The sequence below is a fragment of the Eulemur rufifrons genome, chromosome 20 (genome assembly GCF_041146395.1).
Source record: "Eulemur rufifrons isolate Redbay chromosome 20, OSU_ERuf_1, whole genome shotgun sequence".
Lineage (NCBI taxonomy): Eukaryota > Metazoa > Chordata > Mammalia > Primates > Lemuridae > Eulemur > Eulemur rufifrons.
This window is the reverse complement of record NC_091002.1, coordinates 37,547,717-37,571,150: the sequence shown is the minus strand read 5'-3', so window position 1 is coordinate 37,571,150 and position 23,434 is coordinate 37,547,717. Positions and strand designations below refer to the sequence as shown.

The 23,434-nt window shown below is 37.6% G+C and overlaps 1 protein-coding gene across 4 annotated transcripts in view; it reads right to left on the bottom strand.

Annotated features, from left to right (window-relative positions):
• MACROD2 (mono-ADP ribosylhydrolase 2) overlaps window positions 1–23,434 on the bottom strand; it is a 1,707,340-nt gene that overhangs the window by 70,357 nt on the left and 1,613,549 nt on the right. For all 4 annotated transcript variants that reach the window (XM_069495843.1, XM_069495844.1, XM_069495845.1 and 1 more), the window contains one exon: window positions 428–505. In XM_069495843.1, coding sequence (XP_069351944.1) covers window positions 428–505 — 78 coding nt within the window. The remainder of the gene's footprint in view (window positions 1–427; window positions 506–23,434) is intronic.

Genomic DNA, 23,434 nt, shown 5'->3' with positions numbered 1-23,434 from the left:
TTTTTTTTTCTTTTTTATTATTTTCCTAAAGATTGCTTCATTTCTGTTTGTTCTATTGTCTCTTCTTGGTATTCTAAGGATATGTAGATTTAATCTCCTGGACTTAATCTTCATATTCTCCAATGAGAACACTTGTTCTAATCGTTATTACACATTCATTTCAGTAGTTGCAAACCCACTGCTTACAGAATTCGGGCATGAAACAATAAACAAAGTAAATCAAGCCAGGCTTTACAAAAATGAGTGATGAGGATTGTGGAGATCAAAAGCCCCATCTAAAGAAGGCAGCTACCAATCCACTGGTATTCAGTGCTAATAAAATATTATCAAAATTCTACTTTTTTCCCAGAAAAACTCAAATCTGTTTTTTTAAACATGTATTCCCCAGCAGGGGGCAGGGAAACTAATAAAGGATTTTCCAGCTTACCATTGGAATGATCTTGGTCACACGCAGAATGATCTGTTACTTCATTGTCTTTTGTAATATTGTCATCCTTTGCAGAATCTGCCAGCAAACAAGCAAAACCTGTAGTCAACATTTTTAACTAGGAAATAGAGCAGCTTCCAATGCTAATGGCAGATTTATGTTTGCGGGAAACAATTCATTATTTTTTTAATAACCATTCAAATACTTTAATATTTTCATTAATAAACTTTTCTTACAGTACTGCATAGATATCTGCACAAAGCTTACAAAGGTAGGGAAGTAGTTGGGACTTCTTTGCAACACAGAAGAAAATATAAGCAGTCTTTATGCATTGGTGAAAGTCTTAGAATTATAGGAAAGGATATGAAAGGAAGGCAAAATACAGGAGATTAAAGGAACATCTAATTTTTTTTTTTTTTTTTTTGAGACAGAGTCTCACTCTGTTGCCCAGGCTAGAGTGAGTGCCGTGGCGTCAGCCTAGCTCACAGCAACCTCAAACTCCTGAGCTTAAGCGATCCTCCTGTCTCAGCCTCCCGAATAGCTGGGACTACAGGCATGCGCCACCATGCCCAGCTAATTTTTTCTATATATATTTTTAGCTGTCCATATAATTTCTTTCTATTCTTAGTAGAGATGGGGTCTCGCTCTTGCTCAGGCTGGTCTGGAACTCCTGAGCTCAAACGATCCGCCCACCTCGGCCTCCCAGAGTGCTAGGATTACAGGCGTGAGCCACCACGCCCGGCCGGAACATCTAATTTTAATGTTCTTAATGCTTTCGTTACTATGGTGGTTCACATATGGGAGTCTCGAGCCGTTGAAAAAGTCAGATATAGAGTCTTGAAATCCAGAGGTAATTAAGTTCATCTTCCTCAGGAACCGTAGCAGTGGAATAACAGCAAGGAGGGAATGCAGACCTTCTGTTCTGTGCAATGTCATTTCCTCCCTTGCATAGCACATTTAAATGTGAAATCAGCATACATTCATCTTTTTTTATTATAGGATATACTTTACAGGAAGTAACATGGCTAAAAGGATTCTGTGACTATGGACTACTGCAAAGCTAGAAAGGGCCAGCTTTGAATGTTTGAGGCCCCTCTGGAGGTTTTTTTAAAAAAGCATCAGATAAGAGCCTGTGACTGGACCAGCAGGAAGACAGAAAATAGGTCTTTCATTCATTTTAAAAATATTTATTAAGAGCCAAGTATATGCCAGACACTGTTCTTGATGCTGGGGAGCCAATAGGAAACTAAATACCAAATCTCTGCCCTCGTGGAGTTCGCATCTAGTAAATATTTTTCATGTAGATAAAAGAGGAAGTAATCTGAAGAAATCTAAAAGGCCATGAGCTAATCTTGGAAGAACGTGGCCATGGAGAAAGCTGGGATGGTAGACCAACACTTCTGTTACTCACAAAGGGGTTTTCTACTGAGTTTGTATCTCTCAGTTGAGTTTTGACTCCCGAACAGTTTAAAATACATCATTCTTTCTTTGTTTCCCTCTCCCTCCTCTTTCTCTCTCTCTCTCCCTTTGAAAACTGGGAGATAGCTTTAAACAATATGGTTTGGAATATTATGAGAAAGTTTGTTTCCTGAACCTGCCACAAGCAACATTTGATGGACAAGTGAGAAACCCGGGTAGTTAACATATGATTCAAATTTAATAACCAGTGAAGCAAGTATACACCCGAAATATGTGGTTTTAATTAACTGCAAATAATTCCCTCAAGGCAAATGTTCAATTATCTGCACTGCTCCTTATTTCTTTCTGAGACTGACAATAAGTCTAAAAGTCCAAATTTGGAAGCAAAACTGAGCACAGACACATTTTCCAAACTGTTATCTCACTCATGTCAAATTGTTTTAAAGCAGCTCCCATTAAAATATGCCCTTTTAATTTTGGAACTAAGATGTGGATTACAAAAAAAAAAACATTCTTTGAATATTTCTTTCTACATTAACACTGAAAATAAACAATGACTGAAAAAGGTACTATCTGGATCAGGCTAAATTTTACATTCAGTAGTGTTTCAGTTTTACTTGTTTATAAAACATGGTATTATTCCATACTTAGTCTTGTGCAATAGTCATTTCTCTCAACATTAAAGTTTTAGGATTATTCAAGATTTTGCAAGTAGTTAAAATTTATTCATTATTACATTGAACAATAATTCATTATTTCTAATTTACATAAACGTTATGCTTCTGTACTAAATATTGCATAGGAAATATCTTTTAAAACATTATTTACATTGAGATTATAAGTTTATGATCTAATGATTCACATAAGATGTGTGAAAGCATTTAAGAATTTAATCACTGGATTATACCTGTTTTGCCACTAAAATCTGTGCCAGTAGGAAATAAATTACCTCTTTCATTTCAATTTTCTTGGAGAGTTGCTTTAATAGTAAAGGCACCTTCTGTATAATCTTCTTTCTCTATAATGCATTTCATGGAATCTAAGAATCATCAATTGTTATTTGCACTATTATTTTGTATAGAATTGGAAAAAAAATGTGGCCAGATGAACTATAACACATTATAAATTTTTCTAAGATGTGTTCTGATTTTAGAAATAAAGTATATGAAATAATATGCATCTTAGAAATGGGCCATTTTAGTATAGTCTATGTGTGTCCACAAATATATTTATGTGATACAAGGATTTTATATCAAATATGACCCATCACCAAACCCACAACCTGACTCTGTCTTATGTGTGACCCCCTTCTCCAGAAATGGTTCTATTTCTACACATATCAATAAAGTAGGAAGAAATGTACTATATAAGCTCATGACAGCTTTGGTAAATAACCAGGTAACAGGTAGCTATGGAAGATTGTTTCCACTGAAGTTACTCTATTACTAGGGCCATCTGAATTTCCAAACTTTAGCAAAGCTGGATTTGTTTTGTATGTTTTAAATTGTAAGCCCTATTACATCATGCTTATTGGTTAAGTTTGAAATAGCAGTGCAGTTTTCTGCTCAGGGAGGTGATGAAAGCTGCACTGTATGTGCATATGAAATCATTATTCATAATGAGAGAGAGTGAAAATACATCTAGTTGTTATGGTCTGAATGTTTGTGTCCCCTTAAAATTCATATGCTGAAATTCTAACCCCCAAGGTGATAGCATTAGGAAATGGGGCCTTTGGAAGGTGATTTGGGTCATGAAAGTGGAGCCCTCATGATTGGGATTCGTGCCTTTATAAAAAGGGCCCCAGAGAACCCCTTTGCCCTTTCTACCATGTTGAGGACACAGCTAGAAGCATCATCTATGAACCAGAAAGTGGGCCCTCACCAGCCACCAAAGCTGCTGATGCCTTGATCTTGGACTTCACAGCCTCCAGAACTGTGAGAAATGAATTTCTATTGTTTATAGGCCACTCAGTTTATGTTATTTTCTTTTACCAGCCTAAATGGACTATGACACCAGTGTATATGGTCACTAAAAGAGCTTGCTATTTCAATGTAAGTTCTATAAACTACCATGAAAATTGTAGTTGCATATTGGATTTGCATTTTATTTAATTCCAAAAATTATCATTTGGTAATGTTTAAAAAATGTAAAACAGTTATTACCTAATTCTGAGTTTCAGTCACAGTTACTTTAATAGCAGAGAACTGGAATTAAAATTATATTCAGATTCTGACTTCCAGAATCTTTAAGGTCGATGTCATATTTAAAGAATTTTTTCAAATGCAAATATTAAATCAAATATTCAAGCCAAAGGTCTATAGATAGATATGCTTTTAAGATTAACAAGAATAAAAAAGAAACACTTTCATAAATTAAAGAAAACTAATTTAGAAAGTTGAAAAAAGCTTTAAAGAAATATTTAAATAGATTACAATGAAATGAAAAACCCATAAAACAGAAATCTCAAAGTAGGTCACCTTTAATGCAGTTAATTACATGTATCTACATGGACTAGTACAGGTGTGGATTTAAGCTGTGATGACAAATGATGAAACTATTGAATTTTTAATAAAAAATATCCAAACATTAAATCACAATAAATATCTCTCTCTAAGACATCTCCTTAGGACAAAAGTTCTTAACCCTAGGATATCCCTGATATTCTATGAATCTGCAAACCCTTTTGAAGAAAAGTTCTTAACCCTAGGAGATCTCTGGGTATATTCTAGGGGTCTGCAAACATTTGAAAAAAATGTGCGTATATATTCATATATTTTTCTTTGCAGGGTAGATAGCTTCTATCGTATTCTCATTAGTGATCCATGACCCCACCAAGGTTAAAAATAACTATAAAAATTTGTCTCAATGTCGGTGACATTGCCTTTCTACAAAAGATTTTCCAGACTATTTGAGGAATTAGCTGCTGAGCTTTGATGCATGAATTCATCAATGATGGCAAATCTTGAATTCTTAAGGAAGATTTGTCTTGAGGAAATAGCCAACAAATAGAGGGATATGTTAAATAAATGAGAAGGAAAATCCACCTGGCAAAAACATTGTGCACCAAAATTAGAGGTGAATATAAAGTATAAAACTGAATGGAAGATTAATTATCTTGGAAGAAAGTTTTAAGCCAGGAGGTCTACAAAATGCATCTAGTAAGAGAGGTAGCCCCTGACTACTATCTGGGGTGGCAACAGGAGGTCACTTTGGTGTAAAAGTTCTAATGGGTCTGAACAAAATAAATGATGTACACAAAGACCACATCAAATATTCTTCCTCTGTAATGTGTAAATATCTGCACATGAGTACCAGAGCTCGATGCAAAAGTTGCATAGAAATAAAATCACCCTGGTTTCCTTTGATTCTTATAAACTAATTTGATTATGTCAAGCAAAATATTTATCCTGGCCTGCTCATTAGAATCTCTGGCTTATTTTTTGAAGTAATTAGGACAAAGTAATTTTTCCTCCCTCTGAACAGTGTGCCTATCTACAAAAAACTGGAACCTCTGCAGCCAATTATGGTCTCATTAAAACTTTGTAGTGGCTATTCCTTTATGTAAGAAAAACACATCCTGCAACATATTCCCAGAGTATTCAGATGTTGATGATCTGAACTGTGCTTGGTCCCAGTTAGGCTAACTATACAAGGCTAACCTGTATTTACCTGAAAGAAAACCGGGCCCACAGACAGGCCAGGTCATTGTTCTTATAGTCAGCAGGCCCGATTAAGCTATGGTTGTTCCCTTGTCTTCATTATGCTCTCATTAACCCCCACTCAAAGGTGGCCAATCATTCCCAGAGTTATGGAATCCAGGTACAGGTTGATATTCCTTCTTGAAAATGCTTGGGGTCAGAAGTGCTTCAGATTTCATATTTTCAGATTAGGGATATTCAACCTGTCTTTGAGGCATGGCTGGGAAAACTACCATCCTGTACAACTAACTTGGTTTCTATAAGAAATCAAATTTCAAACAGTAAACTTGTATAAAATAGCTCATTCCTACGTTGGAGGTGATACTCTTCTGTAAGTTATTGAAAATACCAGCAAATGAGAAAATCAATCAGTATGATGGAATGAACACTAGCTCTAGGAATTGTGATTCAGAATTTAGAACTACAAGCTTCATTACTCCAGGGAAATCCATTCACCTTACATAATCCCAGTTTCTACAACTAGGAACCAAGGGTGTTAAGCCAGATAATCTCTCTAAAATAGTTTACAATGCCAAATTGCTGATTTGTTCAAATTATCTCTGTTCCTGACAACACTTCTCTGTAAATGTTCCTGCTCTTCCCCCGTTATCCACCTACCTGAGTTGGACAGTTCTCACTGAGATTTTTATTGTGTACTTACACAGTAAGTGTGTACCAATGCCCCCCTGGCCGTCTTTAACTCAGGGACTCGAAAAAATCATCACAATGTAAAATGGAACATCTGGATATGAAGCTGGGTTGGACCATGATGGAAAAAGAAATGCTTAATTACCCTTTCCATCAAGTTAATTTTTCCCCTTTGGCAATGTAAACAAAGGCAAATCTGCTCTTATTTTCAGCTGTCTGGGACTTGGCTGTTTTAGTACCCTTGCCCCCCAATCCTTCTGATTTCTTTTCTGATCTTGCCTCCCTCTCCCTTGCTAAGCCTTGCACTGCAGGCTCTCCTTCTATTTTATTTTAAAAAACAAAAACACAACAAAACAAAGGCTGACCAGGCCACAGGCATGAAAAATAGCTATGGTTCTACATGTAAACAGGCTTGGAATTCTATCAAAAAATTCATCCATAAATCTGGGAAAGTATAAGGGTTTTATTTATATTTCAGCTTAATTTGATCTGATAAGGAAAGGTCATTTTGGCCATCCTACTGGGAGGATCTTCTCTTAGGAAAAGGGATTTTGCAGCTTGAATGCTGAACAGTCACAGCATCAGGTCACTACTTCTCAGTTATTTTATTTCATGGAGAAGTTGAGGCAGTAGGCAGAATCTGTCTCCAGATTCATCAATGCTTCAAACGCTGGGCTCAGGTTGTTTTCAGCCAGACACTTGGAGAGTATGGCTGAGTGTTGTTGCTGAGATCCAAAGATCTCAAGAACTAAGTCTTCAAGGACTAAAAGACATGAACCCACCATGTTGGATTAGAACTTAAGTCTTTTTCCAAATGTAAAGGCACATGTTTGGAGACTGAGATAAGCATTTGGATCCTTTGTGGAAGTTATTAAAATTCTGTGAGCCTCAAAGACCTGGATGACTATTTCTGAGCACCTATTTGTTCTCCACACCTGGAAGGATCCACAAACCCATCTGAGAGAGAATGGAGGCAGAGTGGTTTGTTATGTGGATCCTACCACAAGCTATTTCACTATTGCTTTTATTATCAGACATTCTAATTGAATCCAATTTTTGGCTATTCTAAAAAATTCTAAGTTGTTATGGTAGAGGTCTGAAAGCTGCATTCATTCCTCTTCTCTCCTCTCTAACTCTTTCCCAGCCCATTTCTACCTCTGAGGTCTAGAGAGAGAGGATCCATCTGTCTAGAACTAGAGCAGCTAGAACAGAAACAGCCATGCCTGCTAAGCCTGGTAGCAGACAGTGCCCCACCCACATCCCTTTGGACCCTATCAAGGTCCAGCAGATTGTTCCAGTACATGAGCTGCTTTTTGAAACCCTGAGGGCATTGTTGCTCTGGATGGACCAGAAGTACCCAGGAGTTAATGCCCAACTCTGGACCCCAAAGGATTTGGGAAATAAATACCCCAGTTTCCTCACCCCTCAGGGAGACAGTTCTGTTTGCACTCTGTACCTTTCCCAGAGGAGTGAAGCCAGTTCCCTCAGCAGTACCCAGCTCATTAACACCCCCATTTGGCTGTCTGCCTTCCTTGTCCCACATGCTCACATTTCATCTCTGCCTCCTGGGACCACCTCCTCACACCCTTGTCTGTTTGCTTTTGGGGATCCTAAAGTAAGATAGACAAGATAGTCACTAATCTGTCTCCCACCACTTAGTAGTAAAACTGTGAATGCTCACCCTGTTTTCCTGCCTTCTAGTCTGTGGCACTCTCATACCATGCTGCCTTTAATTAGGGAGTGTTAGGGAAAATTTCTTCTACCTCATCAAGGGAAGTTGGGGACAGAGGTTACCATGTTTTGAACTGTATCACCATAATAGCTGGGCAACTAGAGGATTGGTGAGTGATGGGCCCTGAGCAGACAACTATAGCTTGGCCAACAGACACTAAAAGTGGCCCAACATGATGAGAGGTCTAACCACCAGGAAAGAATATTAGCTTAATTATGAAAGGAATTGGTCAGCTCTTTGAGTGGATGACTGTTAAAGAAGTTGTTGAGTGTCTAGAGAACTGCTCAAATAGCTGTTGCCTCCTGGATGATCCAGTTCTTAGGGCTGATTGAAGTGGTTTCCTCATTCCCTAACTCATCTACCAACTGAGGCAACCTCCATGTGTATCGCTCTTGCATAACCTGAAAGGAGCTAACTCACTTTGTGGTTCTTGCAAGCTTACCATTTCTGTGTGCATGTACTTTAAACATTTCTAAAATGCTATTTACAAATACTATTTTTAAGAAGTTTATTTTAGATCCACTTTTTAAAACACTCAACATTTCAGTCATTTCAAAATGTACAGCCATCCTGAAAGGTATACCCAGGCTGAAAGACGCTGGACCAAAGAACTTAGAGAAAGTCAAAGAGGGGAACAGCCTGGTCATGTGGAATAAAACAAATTCAGTAAATTTCATTTTCAAATATGACCCTGGTGGTAGAAAAAAATCAGGTGACATCTGGTATTACAGGAAATGGGGTGTATAGAGGATTTGTATGATGAGGATAATGTTTTGCCTCATAAACTGAGAAAAATGTGTTAAAACAAAATACTGTAAAATGTTATTTTATGAGGACCTTGGGAAGTATACTAAGGATCAACTTGAAAGTGTTATTTTCAATTTACAAGAGGATTTTATATTAATCTGCTGCTATTGTATTTTAGAGTAGGTTAACTATGAGTTGTAGAAATCATTACAATAGCTTTTCCTAATGCAATCATTGACTGTACTAGTTTGGGTACCATACACTGGGTGGCTTACACAACAGACATTTATTCCTTGCAGTTCTGGTGTCTGGATGTCCAAGATCATCTATTATAATGGCCAATTCATTTCCTAGTGAGGGCTGTCTTCTTGGTTTACAGACAGCTGCCTTCTGGCTGTGTTCTTGCATAGCCTTTCCTCAGTGCTTACATGTACATTTTATAAGGCCACCAATTCCATCATGAAGGCCCACACCCTCGCAACTTCATCTACCCTTAATTACTTCCCAAAGGCCTTATATCCAAATACCATCATATTGGGGTTAGGGCTTCAGTGTATGAATTTTGGGAGGTGGGGCACAAACATTAAGTCCACGACACTGACATGCATTTGTGCACATGGCTATTTGGATGGTTTATTTGCCTTTTGAATGTTAGCTATTCAAGTCAGTATCCCCACTGCACATCAGAACTCGGTCTCAAAATAGATTTAGAAATGGAATCTTCTCTAAATACTAGGTTCCCTTTCTCCATCTCGGTTCTCTGGAATCACGTTTTTGTTTGATCCTTATCCTCCATCCTTATCCTCCACCAGGTAGTCAGTGTTTGTACAGCAAGGATAAAGTAGTCATGAAGGAATCTGGACCAATATTCAGAACACTTAATAACAGGCATTGGTGTTGGCCAATCAGAATGGACATGTCCATAGAAGTGGGGTGGGGTCCTGGAACCCACTGGTGTCCCAAGATGGCAGGGTGGTGGTGGGAAGGGCCACTTCCAAGGTGCTAAACACTGTGTGTTTCATTATTTTAAAAAAATACTTGTAGCAGTACCAGGGTGTATTGGCAGAATACTCTGTTTATAGTAGAGAAATATATTGATAAATTTCCAAAAAGATAACAAGAGTAGTTTATTAACCAGCAGTCTCTGATATCCTAATATTGATAAAAAGAATAAGAAGTAGCTTACTCCAAGAGTCTACGAGGTAAGAACTGAGTAATCCTCAAACACACATTTGTGATCACCTCTTATTTTGTGGTCCTTACCTGATAAAGCACCATTGCAAATGGAATCAGCAGCAACTTTGGATTAGTAATCCTTCTGTCGAGAACACCAGCATCACACCCCCTGCCTCTTTGCTACACCCACATTACCCTGCTCCTCCCTACCTCACTGGGGAGGGAAACTCATGTGATCAGGCTGACTGCATTAGTAGGTGGAGCTGATGGCCACTGAGTTGGGACATGGAAGGGGACACCAGATACGAACATCTGTTTCAAAGTATCCCCACTGTCCCCTCACAACTCTCAGGGGAGCATTTCTCTTCCTTGGGGGCTTGAAACTTCTATCTTTTGGATTTTTTTTTTTAAATGCAGAAATCTTTGGAAGGATTCCATTCGAGGCTATTTGGGGTGATGACTTAATAACCAGTTGCTAAAGATTGGTCTGAAGCCAGCTAAGGAGGAGGAGAGGATGGCACTGAGCAGAGACCAAAAAGGAGGGAAGGGTCTTAATTAGAGGAAATGAGAGAGCATCAAGTCTGCGTGTGTTTAACCTAGAGAAGTACTAAGTGGCATCTCTTTAAAGGGAAATTTCTACTTGTAATTTAGGAGGGGCAATTGTGAGAGAGAGGACTGCTGAATTACAGTGCATGTTACTTACATTACTGAACCTTTCCTAAAAAGTGGTGTTCATAATTTTTGTAAAAGCCCAAATTCTTAACTTGTCATTGAATATAAACATACACAAAGAAAAGTGCTTGATGAATTATCACAAATTGAACACTTTTGCATAACCAGGACCAGCTCAAGAAATAACACGTCTAGCATCCTGGAAGCCTCTCTTCCAGCCCTCACTCCAAAGATCACTCCAACTTCCAACAGCATTTATCAGTTGTTCCCATCTGGGGACTTGGCATAAATGGAATTACTTCTGTGTCTGGTTGCTTTTGCTCGATGTTACATTTGTGAAATTCATTCATACTGTAGCAGGTGAAAGTGCATTTTAATTGCACTAAGAAGGCTGGCCATTATCAATCAGTAGATCCTATGCTAAATCTTATTTGAAACGTGAAAATAGTTTTTTTTTTTTTTTTTTTTTACAAAGAACAAACATACACTGCTGGCTATTCTTAAGTGTTAGCATGCATTAGGATTGGGATGCCCTGAAGGACTTTAGGGAACACAGACGGCTGGGGCCACCCCTAGAGTTTTAGATTCCAAATGTGTGGAGTAGGGACTGAGAGTTTGCATGTCTAACAAGTTCCTAAGGGACACCAAGGGGGCTACTCAGGTCACTCTATGAGAACTATTGCCTTAGCATATACAGAATTTGTTAAAGCCTATCTGTATGCATTTCTTTTCTGTATCTAAGTTATCTTTCATTTAAAGTTGGATGTTTTGGTAAGTGTCCTCCTACCGTCTGCTGGTCTGTAGGCCAGACCATGTACTATAATCACTAGGGATAAAATGATGGACAACATAGATACTGTCTCTCCCTTCATGGAACTTCAGTTATAGTAGGGGGAGATAAGTTTAAGGAAAGCATGCAAATGAAAAAGTTTACATAATAGTTAGAGAAACCAGTGGGTGTTATGAAATAACAAACGGGGCTGAGATGGAGGTGTGGTGGAAGTGGGCGTTGCCTAAAAAGACCAGAGAAGGCTGTGATGAGGCCGGAGCACATGAGAGGAGGGGAGTGAAGAAACACGAGACTGGAGTAGAGGAGAGAGTCTGTAACGTGCACGTAACAGGTTACTGTCAGCTGTTTGCATATTCTTTTGAGGGAAACATGATAGTCTTATAGCAATTCAAGGACTGTGCTATGATCTGTTTGCTTTGTCTGCTGAAGGCAGTAGGTATTAGGAGCTGTTCCCTTTTACTTAGGAAATGAAATCATCTTTAAGTGCAATATTAATAATGCCCATGAACTTTGACCCATATATGTTTGACTGATTTATATTGGGTTCAATCATATCCACCTGACCTTGGACTCCTTAAAACCAGCTGTCTAACAGCCTGAGATCAAATATACAAGAAGATATCTACCACTGGGAAAAACAATGAGGAAATTGATGAATTGGGGTTCTGTTTGAGGCTCTGTTGTGACCTATTCTGATTTATGAGCTTATGTAAAGACCCTGCTGCTTCATGACAGGTGTCATTATTGAGGCAGCCACTTCCAATATGATTTTAGAATAAAGAAGGATATAAATAATAAAAACATATCAAAAATTATAGAGTGAGTTTGCTATAAAACACAGAGCATGCAGAAATCAAAAGCATTTAGTTCTAGGCATTACTAACTTTATAAAACAGCAGGCAACTCGAAACATGCTATTTTCTTTGAAAAGAGAAATGTGAAAAAGTCAAGTATTTACCACTCACTTTCTTTCCTTGCTGGATTAGCTGACACTCACTAAAGCCTTAACTTCTGTGTGTTCCTGTGTGTCTGTATGTTTCTCTTTTTTCCTTTTGTAAGCTAAAATTTTCATTTTTTAAGTTGACATATAATAATTGTACATATTTATGGATACATATTGATGTTTCAATATATATAATGCATAGTGATCAGATCAGGATAATTAGCATATCCATCATCTCAAATATTTATCATTTCTTTGCTTTGGGAACACTCAATATCCTCCTCCTAACTATTTGAAACTATATAATATATTATTGTTAACTACAGAACATAGAACTTACTCCTCCTATCTAGGTATAATGTTGTATCTTTTAACAAAGCTCTCCCTATCCTCCCTCTGCTCTACCCTTCTAAGCCTCTGTTACACTTTTTACTTCCATGCAATCAACTTATTTTAGTTTCCACATATGACTGAGAACATGTAGTGTTTAACTTTCTGTTCCTGGGTTGTTTTACTTAACGTAATGTCCTCTAGTTCCATCCATGTTGCCACGAATGACAGCGTTTCATTTTTTATGGCTGAATAGTATTCCATTGTGTTTATATACTGCAAGTAGATTCATGCCATAAAGCGGGGAGGGAGCTCAACAGAAATGGAAGTTTTTGTTTTTTTTTTTTTTTCTTTCAAAGAGTTTCTTCTCAAATCTATTCTTTAGCCTTCAATACTTGTGTGGCTCTGGGCAAGTTATCCAACCTAAGTCATCTTGGTTGCCACATTGGTAAAACTGGGGAAATGACAGTACTGTCCATCTCTGGAAGATACTGGGCAGCTGTTCAACAAACCTGTTTCCCTTCTCTTAGCCACACAGGAAGGAGGAACTTGCAGGACTCAGACAATCTCCTCTGGCAGCCAGGTGGGGCCATGTGACTTATGGGATTGATTCTGGCTGCTGGAAAGTGAGCCAACGAGACATGTGCCACTTTCAAGCTCAGCCATAAAAACCTCCAGTGCAAACACTTTCTTTCCCTCCTGCCCATTTGTCAAATGGATGTCAAGACTCAGGACAACTTTGGGGGCCACAGTTGAAAATGTGTTGAAAATCATGAGCTTCTCATTAGCTTGAGTCTCTGAGAGACTATATATAACATGACTTCTCACTGTGGGTTTCACATGCATGAGAAAATAAATTTCTCTTGTATATATCTGATGTTTTTGTTACAGCAGTTAGCATTACCTAAATCATACTCTACCTCAGAGTCATTGACTGAATTAAGTGAAATGATATTTGGTCAGTACAAAATATTCCTTTTTGATTGTTGTTCAAGTCCAACCAATTAGGATCTGTGCACAAAGCTCTTGGGTCACACAATTTCTTCATTACTACTGGAAGTATTTTCAAAATAAAACGAAACTAGCAAAGATGACATGATATAGTAAAGATATTTTGGGAATGAGGGAAAGGAATAAAATTCTAATTTTTAACCCCTCTTCCATTTTTTTCCTCCTAAAAAAAAAAAAAAAAAACTAGCCACACAGTTGTGACAATATTAGTCAAATCTAGTTTTCTATGGGATGATGACTATGCCCAGGAGGAAGTTATTTTTTCTTTTATTTTTTCCCTCCTAGAAATCATGTGATCTGATAAGAAGATAGAATCTTGGTAGTTAGAATGGTACTTAAAAATCCAAGGGATGTGGTTACCATAATGGACCACAAGCAAATTCCTGAGTGTCTTTGCACTTAATGAAAAAGAGATTGTTGAGTAGGAAGAAGTACGATTCAGAGAGGAGACCTATCAAGTAGTAGGTGGGGAGAGGCATTAGCGGAAATGGAAGAATTGATATGTGTAAACTCAGGAGACACTGAATAAAGTAGGGGCAGACTCTGATGTACTCTGTTGGTTCCACCTCTGGGAAGCCCTGGGGAGGAGTTTGGTAGAGGCTTTGATCACAGTGTTGTCCAGAAGAGGAAGATTGATGTAACGAAGGGCTAACTTGAACCTGACACTTGGTAGTGATGACCTGCTTCTCTTCTTGCTGATGCTGGTAACTATCCATGTTAGGTAATAAATCAAGTTGCTGTATAACCAACTTCTCTAGACAAGGCTATGCCGGGACTTCTGGTTGGGAAAAAACTCCAGAAAGCAAGAAGCAGGAAGCTACAGGACTGAAAAAGGATGCTTATTTTCCTGAAACCATGATGAAACATTCAGAGAAACCCATTGCCTGGTGTTTGAAGTGGCCTTCACTATCTACCAGGAGGAAGAGGCTGACAAAAATGTTTGTCTCATTACGTGTTTAAGATAGTTATTCAGTTTAAGATTGATTCTGCCTCATTCCATGTTTAGGATAGATGCAGTGGACTTAGACAACATTTATGGATGATTTAGGTAACCTGAAGCAGTATGATGGGTTTCCATGCTTTTTGAAAATCTTAGACCTTTGAGTCCTCCAGTTTAAGAGAAACATTGTAAGTTATAGATCAAGCTAGGAGAAATGTTGCCTTGCACAGATTTGTGTTAGGTTTCACAACTGTGTGTGTGCATCCTGTTTGTGTGCTGTTTTGAGCACCCACACACACTTATGAGTGTCACTGTCCCCTGTTGCCTGAGGAAAATAATCTGTTTGCCTTCCCACTTTAATTTGACACATCTGGTGCAAAATATCAGGGCTAATTTCAAAATGAAATAGGAAGCAAACTTTCCATTAAATGCCATCAATGCTTATTAGGAAACTTTGTCTTTGTACTTGATTAAAAAATGTTCCGGTCTTTGCCACTAGCTAACCAATTATTCCTTTCTTATTAAGGAATACAGCAGTTGAGACATCCTCTCTCTCTCTCTCTCTGGCTGTGTCTTTATAGATAAACACATCCTCCTGGGAACAGGGATGAGAAGAATAGATGACAACAAATACCATTAAGAATGGGGCAGACCAAAACATTTCTACTTGGGAAAACCTATTGTCAAAAACTAGGGTAGGCTACATTATTTTCTCAAACTTGGGAGAATGTTTCTCCACTACCATTGTGCCACTGCAAATTTAAGAATAAAGTCAGGCCCCACGTTTAAAAAGTAATTTTACCATTCCTTCTTTTGTATTATAACAGTGAGTGTAATTTATTGAAATCAAAACTTTAAACTGTTAATAGGTTGTTCAATTCTTGTGGATGGGGTGTAGATTTTTTCCCAAAGTGTGTTTTGTAAGATTTTAAAAAGTATTCTACCAAAAAAACAAACAAACAAATAAAAAACCCCAAACTTTTCAAAAATCAGATTTGGTCAATTAATATGGGAAATGCCACATACTTCAATCTCCCAAGCACCTCAATGTATGCATTGAAGGCTCTGAGAAGTTCTCCATTATAGAAACTACTTAACATTGTCTAACCTTATGTTTTCCAAAGAACACATTAACATCTTCAAGGATGCTATACAATTATAGACATGGGAATATCAGAGCAAGTGCCCCACTGTGCTGCTTATGGATCTGAAGTGAATTCACTTCAAAAGAAGTGCTTGTCTCTAGTGTCTTTGCCCAGTCAAATACGGTTATGTGCCATTCTACACGAACCATTGTCATAATCTCTGTTTTTCAGCATAGTCATATTTTGTTTTGTTTTTTTGATGGAGCTAAGAAAACAGGTCTACTTTATGTATAATAATTGGTGATACATAGATCTTGAGGCTTTTTGTGGCTTTTTGGAGACACCTGGGGGCAGGGGCCCACTGCCTTGGTTGGGTTAACACACCCTCCTGCTTCATCCTGCTATGAGATGCTGCTGTCAGGATCTACCTGCTATGAGTAGAGTTGCTTTTTTTTTTTTTTTTTTTTTGACAGAGTCTTGCTCTGTTGCTCCAGCTAGAGTGCAGTGGCCTCATCACAACCTCAAACTCCTGGGCTTGAGTGATCCTCCTGCCTCAGCCTCCTGAGTAGCTGGGATTACAGGTGTGTGCCATGATGCCCAACTAATTTTCCTATTTTTAGTAAAGAGGGGTATCTCACTCTTAGGCTGGCTTCAAACTCCTGACCTCAAGCCATCCTTTTGCTTCGGCCTCCTGGAGTGCTAGGATTACAAATGTGAGCCACCACGCCTGGCTGAGTTATATCTTATGTAGTGTTAGAAATACATTTCTTCATAATTAACTCGGGACATCCTTTAAAACACTTGTATAGTATGTATTTTTTAATTCGAACATTGATGTGTATTTGAGTCCAAATGTAACTTTAAAGTTTGAAAATCACTGTTAGTCTAAATGACATTTCAAAGAAAAACAGACTACACTTAACTAGCACATGTTCTGTGTTTATACAGTTTGACTAGTCATACCACTTTTTGTGGAAATACTCTAAAGAGTCACTCCAAATATTATTTCTTACACTAATTAACAAGAAAGTGACAAGGTCAGAAAAAAATGTACTCTAAACATAGTAGACTTTTAGGAATTAAAAGTAAACATTTTTTAATACTAGCAAGAAATATTACGATCTTAGTTTGTAGACAGAAAAGACTTCATGCATTTTTGGTTGGGTTTCTCTAGTCATGGTGAACCAGGTTGATTGTCCTGGTGTAATTATTCACAGCTTCCCCTATCACTTTCAAAAGTGTGCTGCTTTTGAAGATACGTGATTACTTTTATTAGATAATGCCCATAAAAGTATTCTAAAATATGGATTATGGACTTTCCATTCCATGTCTTATCCATCAGAGAATAAAACGGAAAGCAGGTAGAAAAATCTATGGAAGGGACAAAAGGAAAGTCTCTAGTGTTCAAGCCAAGTTACCTAATTATCAAATCCCTGTGAATGAATTGAGACTTGGTAGAGAGTTCTCAAGTGTTTTTGTCTGCCTGGATAGTTTACTCCAGTTGCTTTTCAATATTCGACTGGTATTCACCGGTATAGTGTACTGCAGAATGTTCACCTTGATGGTCTGGGATTGGGCCACATCTGTTGTTAAATATTTTGACTATTACCTGTTATTTGAACCTCTCTAACCTGCATTCACATGCCAGTAGATTATTGATTTGGTGATGATTCAATGAGATGTGACTGTCCTACCTGGAGTAGTTAGGGTTCTAAGGCCAAGTACATAAGTTTAATAACAATAAGCATAAAAAAAATAAGTTGCCAACATGTTTGAAAGTTTAATATGTTTGAGAAGCTACTGTAAGCAATTTAAATATTAATTCTTTATTTTTCACAACCCCATGGTATAAATACTATTACTGTCCCCTTTTTACAAATGCGAAAACTGAGCCACGAGCTAAGAAAGTTACCTAAGACTACACAATGTGAATCCAAACAAATTGAGGTTCATAAAGGCTGCATGGCTTGGCCCAAGAAGCAAAAAACTTGACTGCTGAATTTGATCACAGGGATGCTACTCTAAATTTAGACCTATTTGCATCTAAATTTAGGTCCAAAATAATGTGTTAGACAAATGGATTACAAAGCAACCCAAATAATCCCCATGTCCTAGTCTGCGATGATTTGTTTTCCAAATCTCACTCACTAATCTTTAGGAATATGTCCCAAGAGATCATATAACTGAACTGTTACAAATATATTATCGCAGCCATACTTCGTAAGGAAAAATAATATATATTAAAGTGTAATTGGAAGAGAACTACCACTTTCCTTCCAATTGCCACTTAAGAATATTTTAAACTATATTAAATAGTAGATAAATATAATTTTAGTACAGAAAAGTAGATAAATAACTTTATCTACTTACATCTATTTAATACAATATTAAACATATATCATCAAAGCTTTTGAAAAGCATATCAGAAAAGCTTCATCATAAATAATAACTAGCTTCAGCCATAGCAAATAATGTATATATATTTGCCACTTTAAAAAAGTTTTATTCTTTTAGATGGTAAAAATATCCAAATCTGAAATTAAATAGGGAAATCTCTGGCTTGAAATTACCTTTTATCTTTGTGTAGCATGAAATTTTTGAGAACATTTTCTTCTGAAATAGAGTTCTGAAAGGGAATTTGCTCTTAATAATAGTAAAAAAATATTTTGGGAAAGTAGCTCTGGTATTAGGAGTATTATAAGTAGCCCATTTTCTATGATAGGTTTTATATCTAATTCTCCAGTTAATTTTCATGGAGAAAGGTTCAGGTGGTTTCTCATCTGCACTTTCTAGAGTCATGTGAAGTCTCTAATTTGATGCATAGCTCTCAATTAAATTTTCCAGGAAACTGTTACATCATCAGCAGAGTCATACAAACTGTTACGTATTCCTTTGGATTAAATTAAACAAATATCAAAGACCTACGATACATATTTCACCGTATTGGCCTTGGTAGAGAACATGAAAACGAAGGAGGTTTGATACCTGCCCTTAGGAGATTTACATTCTAGTGAGTTAGACATGTCCTGTGTATGATACTGATACAAGCCACATGCCAAATTTTAAAGTTTTGCAAACAAATTTGCGAGAAAGAGGATACTTTATTACTATGTGGGGTGAATTGTAATGAGGAGGACAGAAACCAGGAAAGGTGAAAGTGCGCAGCTGCCACCTCTACCCCTGCATTACCTGCTGTGATTTCCGTCATTAAAATGTTTGGTCACATAATTATGATGGAAGAATGGAAGGATGGAGGGAATGGAGTGAGTAGTGGATTGATGTAAATGTAAAATATTAGAATTGAGCTTAAAAAATGGTTAGGATTTTAATGCACAGAATGAAAAAGAAAATGGACATTACAGAATCACAGCAGAATGCTGTAGGCCAGTGGCATTCGGGAAATGACAAATAATTAAGTTGGGCTACAGAAGAGGCCACGTGCAGGGTATAAGTAAGCACAGAAAGACCAGGAACATCATACAAAGTGATTGGGCTTTATATCCTGTGGGGGGGACATAGTTTATATTCTGTATACTCATTTCATTGTAGGCCCCAGGTTAGGGTCAAGGTCGGGATACAGAGCAAGCCGCTGGCTCCAAACTGCCCTCCCTGTTGCCTCAGTCTCACTGCCCTGCTCACCTTGCGCATGGTTCCATGCCACCCTCTGACTGCCTCGGACCTCTGTGCATCCCACCCCCAGGGCGAGAAATGTCCTTTGCTCCAAAAGCATGATATGGGAGGCAGGATGGTAAAAAAACAAACAAATAAAACTATGGACTTTGCATTCAAACAGACCTGGTTTCCAATGTCTTCTGATTCTACCTTTTGGGTAACCGAACCAGTTATTTAAACTTTCTGAGCCTCAGTTACCTGCAAAATTGGGATAATAATACTGACCTTTTAAAAGTAATAATGAGATATTACTTTATACCCATTGAATCGGCAAAAAATGGAAAGAATATAAAAATAACAATTGCTGATGGAAATAGGAATTGTTGTAGCCTTATGGGAAAGCAATTTGGCAATATTTATTAAAAATATGTATTCCTTAAAGCAGAACTTCCATTCTTGGACACCTTCCTATACAAATAAAAGCACCAGCTTTTATAAGGATATATGGTCAAGGATGTCTATGGCAACATTGTTTGTATAGCAATAAAGTAAAAAGAAAGTGCTTGCTCATCGTTAAGAGAATGGTTGAATAATTTATGGTACAACCCAACTATGGAATATCATGTGAGCTTTAAAATGGATGAATTAGATCCACAAAATGACTTGGAGGGATTTCCACAAAGTTTTGCTGCCTGTAACAAAGCAAGATTCAGCAGTGTGTAGAATATGATATGATATTTGTAAAATAAGCATATATATATTTAATAATGGCTAAAAGATTTGCTCCTCCTACTATGTGCTAGGCACACCTTGAAATGTTTGAAAGGGATTGACTCATTTTAATGCTCAATATTCTGTGAGGTAGGTGCTATTACTGTTCTTATTTTACATAAGAGGAAAGTGAGGTATGGGGGAACTAAGTAATTTGCCCAAGATCACACAACTAGGTCAGGGTAGTGTGGAATCTAGGCCCAGGTAGCTGGGAGCAGAGACCAGACTCCTAATCAGTATAATTAAATCTGTGAGTGACTGGATGGTAAGAAGTAAATAAATAATAAAAAGAAAATAGCATTAAAATCATACATTATATATATCCCACATTTATTAATATATTAAATATATATATACATATATACACACACACACACACACACACACACACACGTTTATGTAAAACTGTACTCATACATTCAGAGAGAGATGCATTAAAGGATGGTCCCCAAAATGCGAATGGGTAGTTATCTCATGATTGTTTTTACTCTTTTACATTATTTGAATTTTCTACAATGAACATACATTCTTTAAAGAATCAGAAAAAGAAATGAACTCTATTTGTTATGGAAAAAAACATATTTATATGCAGTTCCATTTGTTAGAATTTGTTAGAATTTTCCTATAGCAATGATCATAAACATTTCACAAAGTTAAAAGGATGTTCCTGACTAGAATGAAATGGAAAACTGAAAGCAAAGAAACAACTTAAAATGGAAACTGGGTAATTGTAAACATTTATTTATTCCAATGCACAAGTAAGTTATGTCAGACTATCAAAAGACATGGGAAGAATTTCACAATCTGTTGTTAAATTTAAAAGAGAGTTCAAACTTGTATGCATTGCAGAATACCCTAAAAAATTCTCCATCTATATGTGACTGCCTCGAAAAATATCAGAAGTTTATATATGGGTATATTACGTAGGCTTATTTCTGGGGATTGGGAATATGAGTGACATTTTTCATTTCTTTTGCTTATTTTTTATATCAAAAAACACATTACTTTGCAAATAAGAAAATACATGTAAGCAATAAAAATGTTTTAACCTTTTCCTTAAATCAACAAAACACTAGAAATTTATCCTGGGCAACTGATGAAAGATTTATCTAAAATGTAGGCACTGTATTTCCCTATTACGTAGGATAGAAAACTGTAAATAATGAAATACTCTAACATGAGGGCACTCGCTATGTAAATTGTGGGACAACCAGATGATGAAATATTATGCCTCCAATAAAAAAATCATGCCTTTGAGGAATTTTTAAAGATATGGGGAAATATTCATAGTGTACTGTTAAAATAAAAGAATAAAGACTCCTTTTTATAGTTTAATCCTTAAAGGGAAAAATCATTATATGCTTTTAGTTTTTATATTTTTCTTCATTTTAAACTATTTTAACATTAAATATGTATTCTTTAAACAGAAAAATAATTTTTATAGTAAAATAAATACTACCTTTTTTAAAGGATTGCATAAGCTTATACAGCTATTAGCGCTGACAGTTAACACGACTAAAGTCGTTCTCCTATCCCCACCCCCTTTATCCTTCTCCGAGTCTCAGGGTTACCTTCTGAGAAATGAAGACGACACCGTACGTAAACACAAAGCATTGCCTCGAGGAGACACTCCATGGATCTTAGTTCTTTCCCCTTCGCTGAACTAGCAGAGGCAGCCGCTTTCATTCCGCACTGAACACTCTTAAAATCCAAGAGTAATAACTCAGGGGTGCTAACGCATATTCAGACCCTCTATCAATGCAGATCCAGGGTAGAGGAGAGCTGTGTCCTCACTATGATGGGTGAGAGGGTGAGGACACGCAATGCGGGGGAGGTGGTCACCAAGAACGGGAACAGGACTAAGAAAAATTCGCCTGGAGAGGCTTGAGGGGAATTTCATGGGTGGCCCAATGTTTTGTTTCTCTGTGACAATTTAGACAAAGAATAGAAATGATGCCATTTTTCAGACCAATTTTGAGCCCATCACTAGCCAGGCTCACAGCGCTCAGTGGATGGAATCCTTTGTTCTTCCTTATGTCTTCACTGTCCTGAATCTGCTTCCTCATCGTAACCTTTCTCTTTGCTCTCTCTTCGAGAAGGCTGACTCTTGCTCTAGCTTTCCACTTTTCCTATAGCAACTTTGACTTCTAGAAGGTCTAAAACTAGATTAAGGGTTAAGAAATCCTTTGCCAGGTGACATCCTACTTCATAAATACCAAACAGCAATGAAGTTACTTATTCAGTTTCAAAGGAACACAAGCCGCTGGGTATGTTCCTGTGTATTAACTGATTTTGCTTTTAATATTAATGAGCATATGATTTGGTCTAGTTGACCTTCAAATCCAAATTACGTACTGATTAAATAATAAGACCAGGTGAATCAGGATGTGTTTAAACAGCACTATTATTTCTAGTAGGTGTCTTGGCCTTGGCTGTGGGTGAGGATGAGCTATTGGAAGTGTTAAGACAACTAGAACAGAGAGTTTTTCTTGACTTAGGAGATTGACTACATCTTTTTTTTTTTTTTTTTGAGACAGAGTCTCACTCTGTTGCCCAGGCTAGAGTGAGTGCCGTGGCGTTAGCCTAGCTCACAGCAACCTCAAACTCCTGAGCTCAAGCGATCCTCCTGTCTCAGCCTCCCGAGTAGCTGGGACTACAGGCATGCACCACCATGCCCGGCTAATTTTTTTTTCTATATATATTTTTAGCTGTCCATATAATTTCTTTCTATTTTTAGTAGAGATGGGGTCTCGCTCTTGCTCAGGCTGGTCTCGAACTTCTGAGCTCAAACGATCCGCCCACCTCGGCCTCCCAGAGTGCTAGGATTACAGGCGTGAGCCACCGCGCCCGGCCTGACTACATCTTAAACTGTAATAATGACTTTGCAGAAGTTCCAATCAGAATACCTGATATTCATGTGAATTTTACTCCTGTGTTTGTATGTCACCTACATCTTACTGCTTGTGCTTTTGTTAACATAAATAGCCTTAACAATTGTACTCCTGAATATTTTTTAAGGATTTAAAGTCAAAACCACAATTAAATCAATAGAGTAATTTTAACGAGTAGAGGAAGAAATCCTCGATAGACAAGCACATGGTCTATTTTACGAATAACATCAGAACTCCCTATCAACTGACACATATTTTCCCAGGCCAGCTTTACCTTGGAGTTAATTTCATTTCAATCCTGGTAGCCACAGCCTTGGTATGCACTTTGTGGGCCTCCTCCCCATATCTCATCCTCCTGACTCAACTCCTGCCCACATTCTATGGCTATAATGACTCATTGGGAACAGGTGTCCTCAGTATATAGATCACAATCTAGCTCTTGATCCATAAGCCAAGCAGTTGCACCTCCTTCTGTTAGCAGCTTGCACAGTTAGCAGATGCATGGGGCAAGTAGGCAACAAGCATGGGCTCTTGGCTCCCAG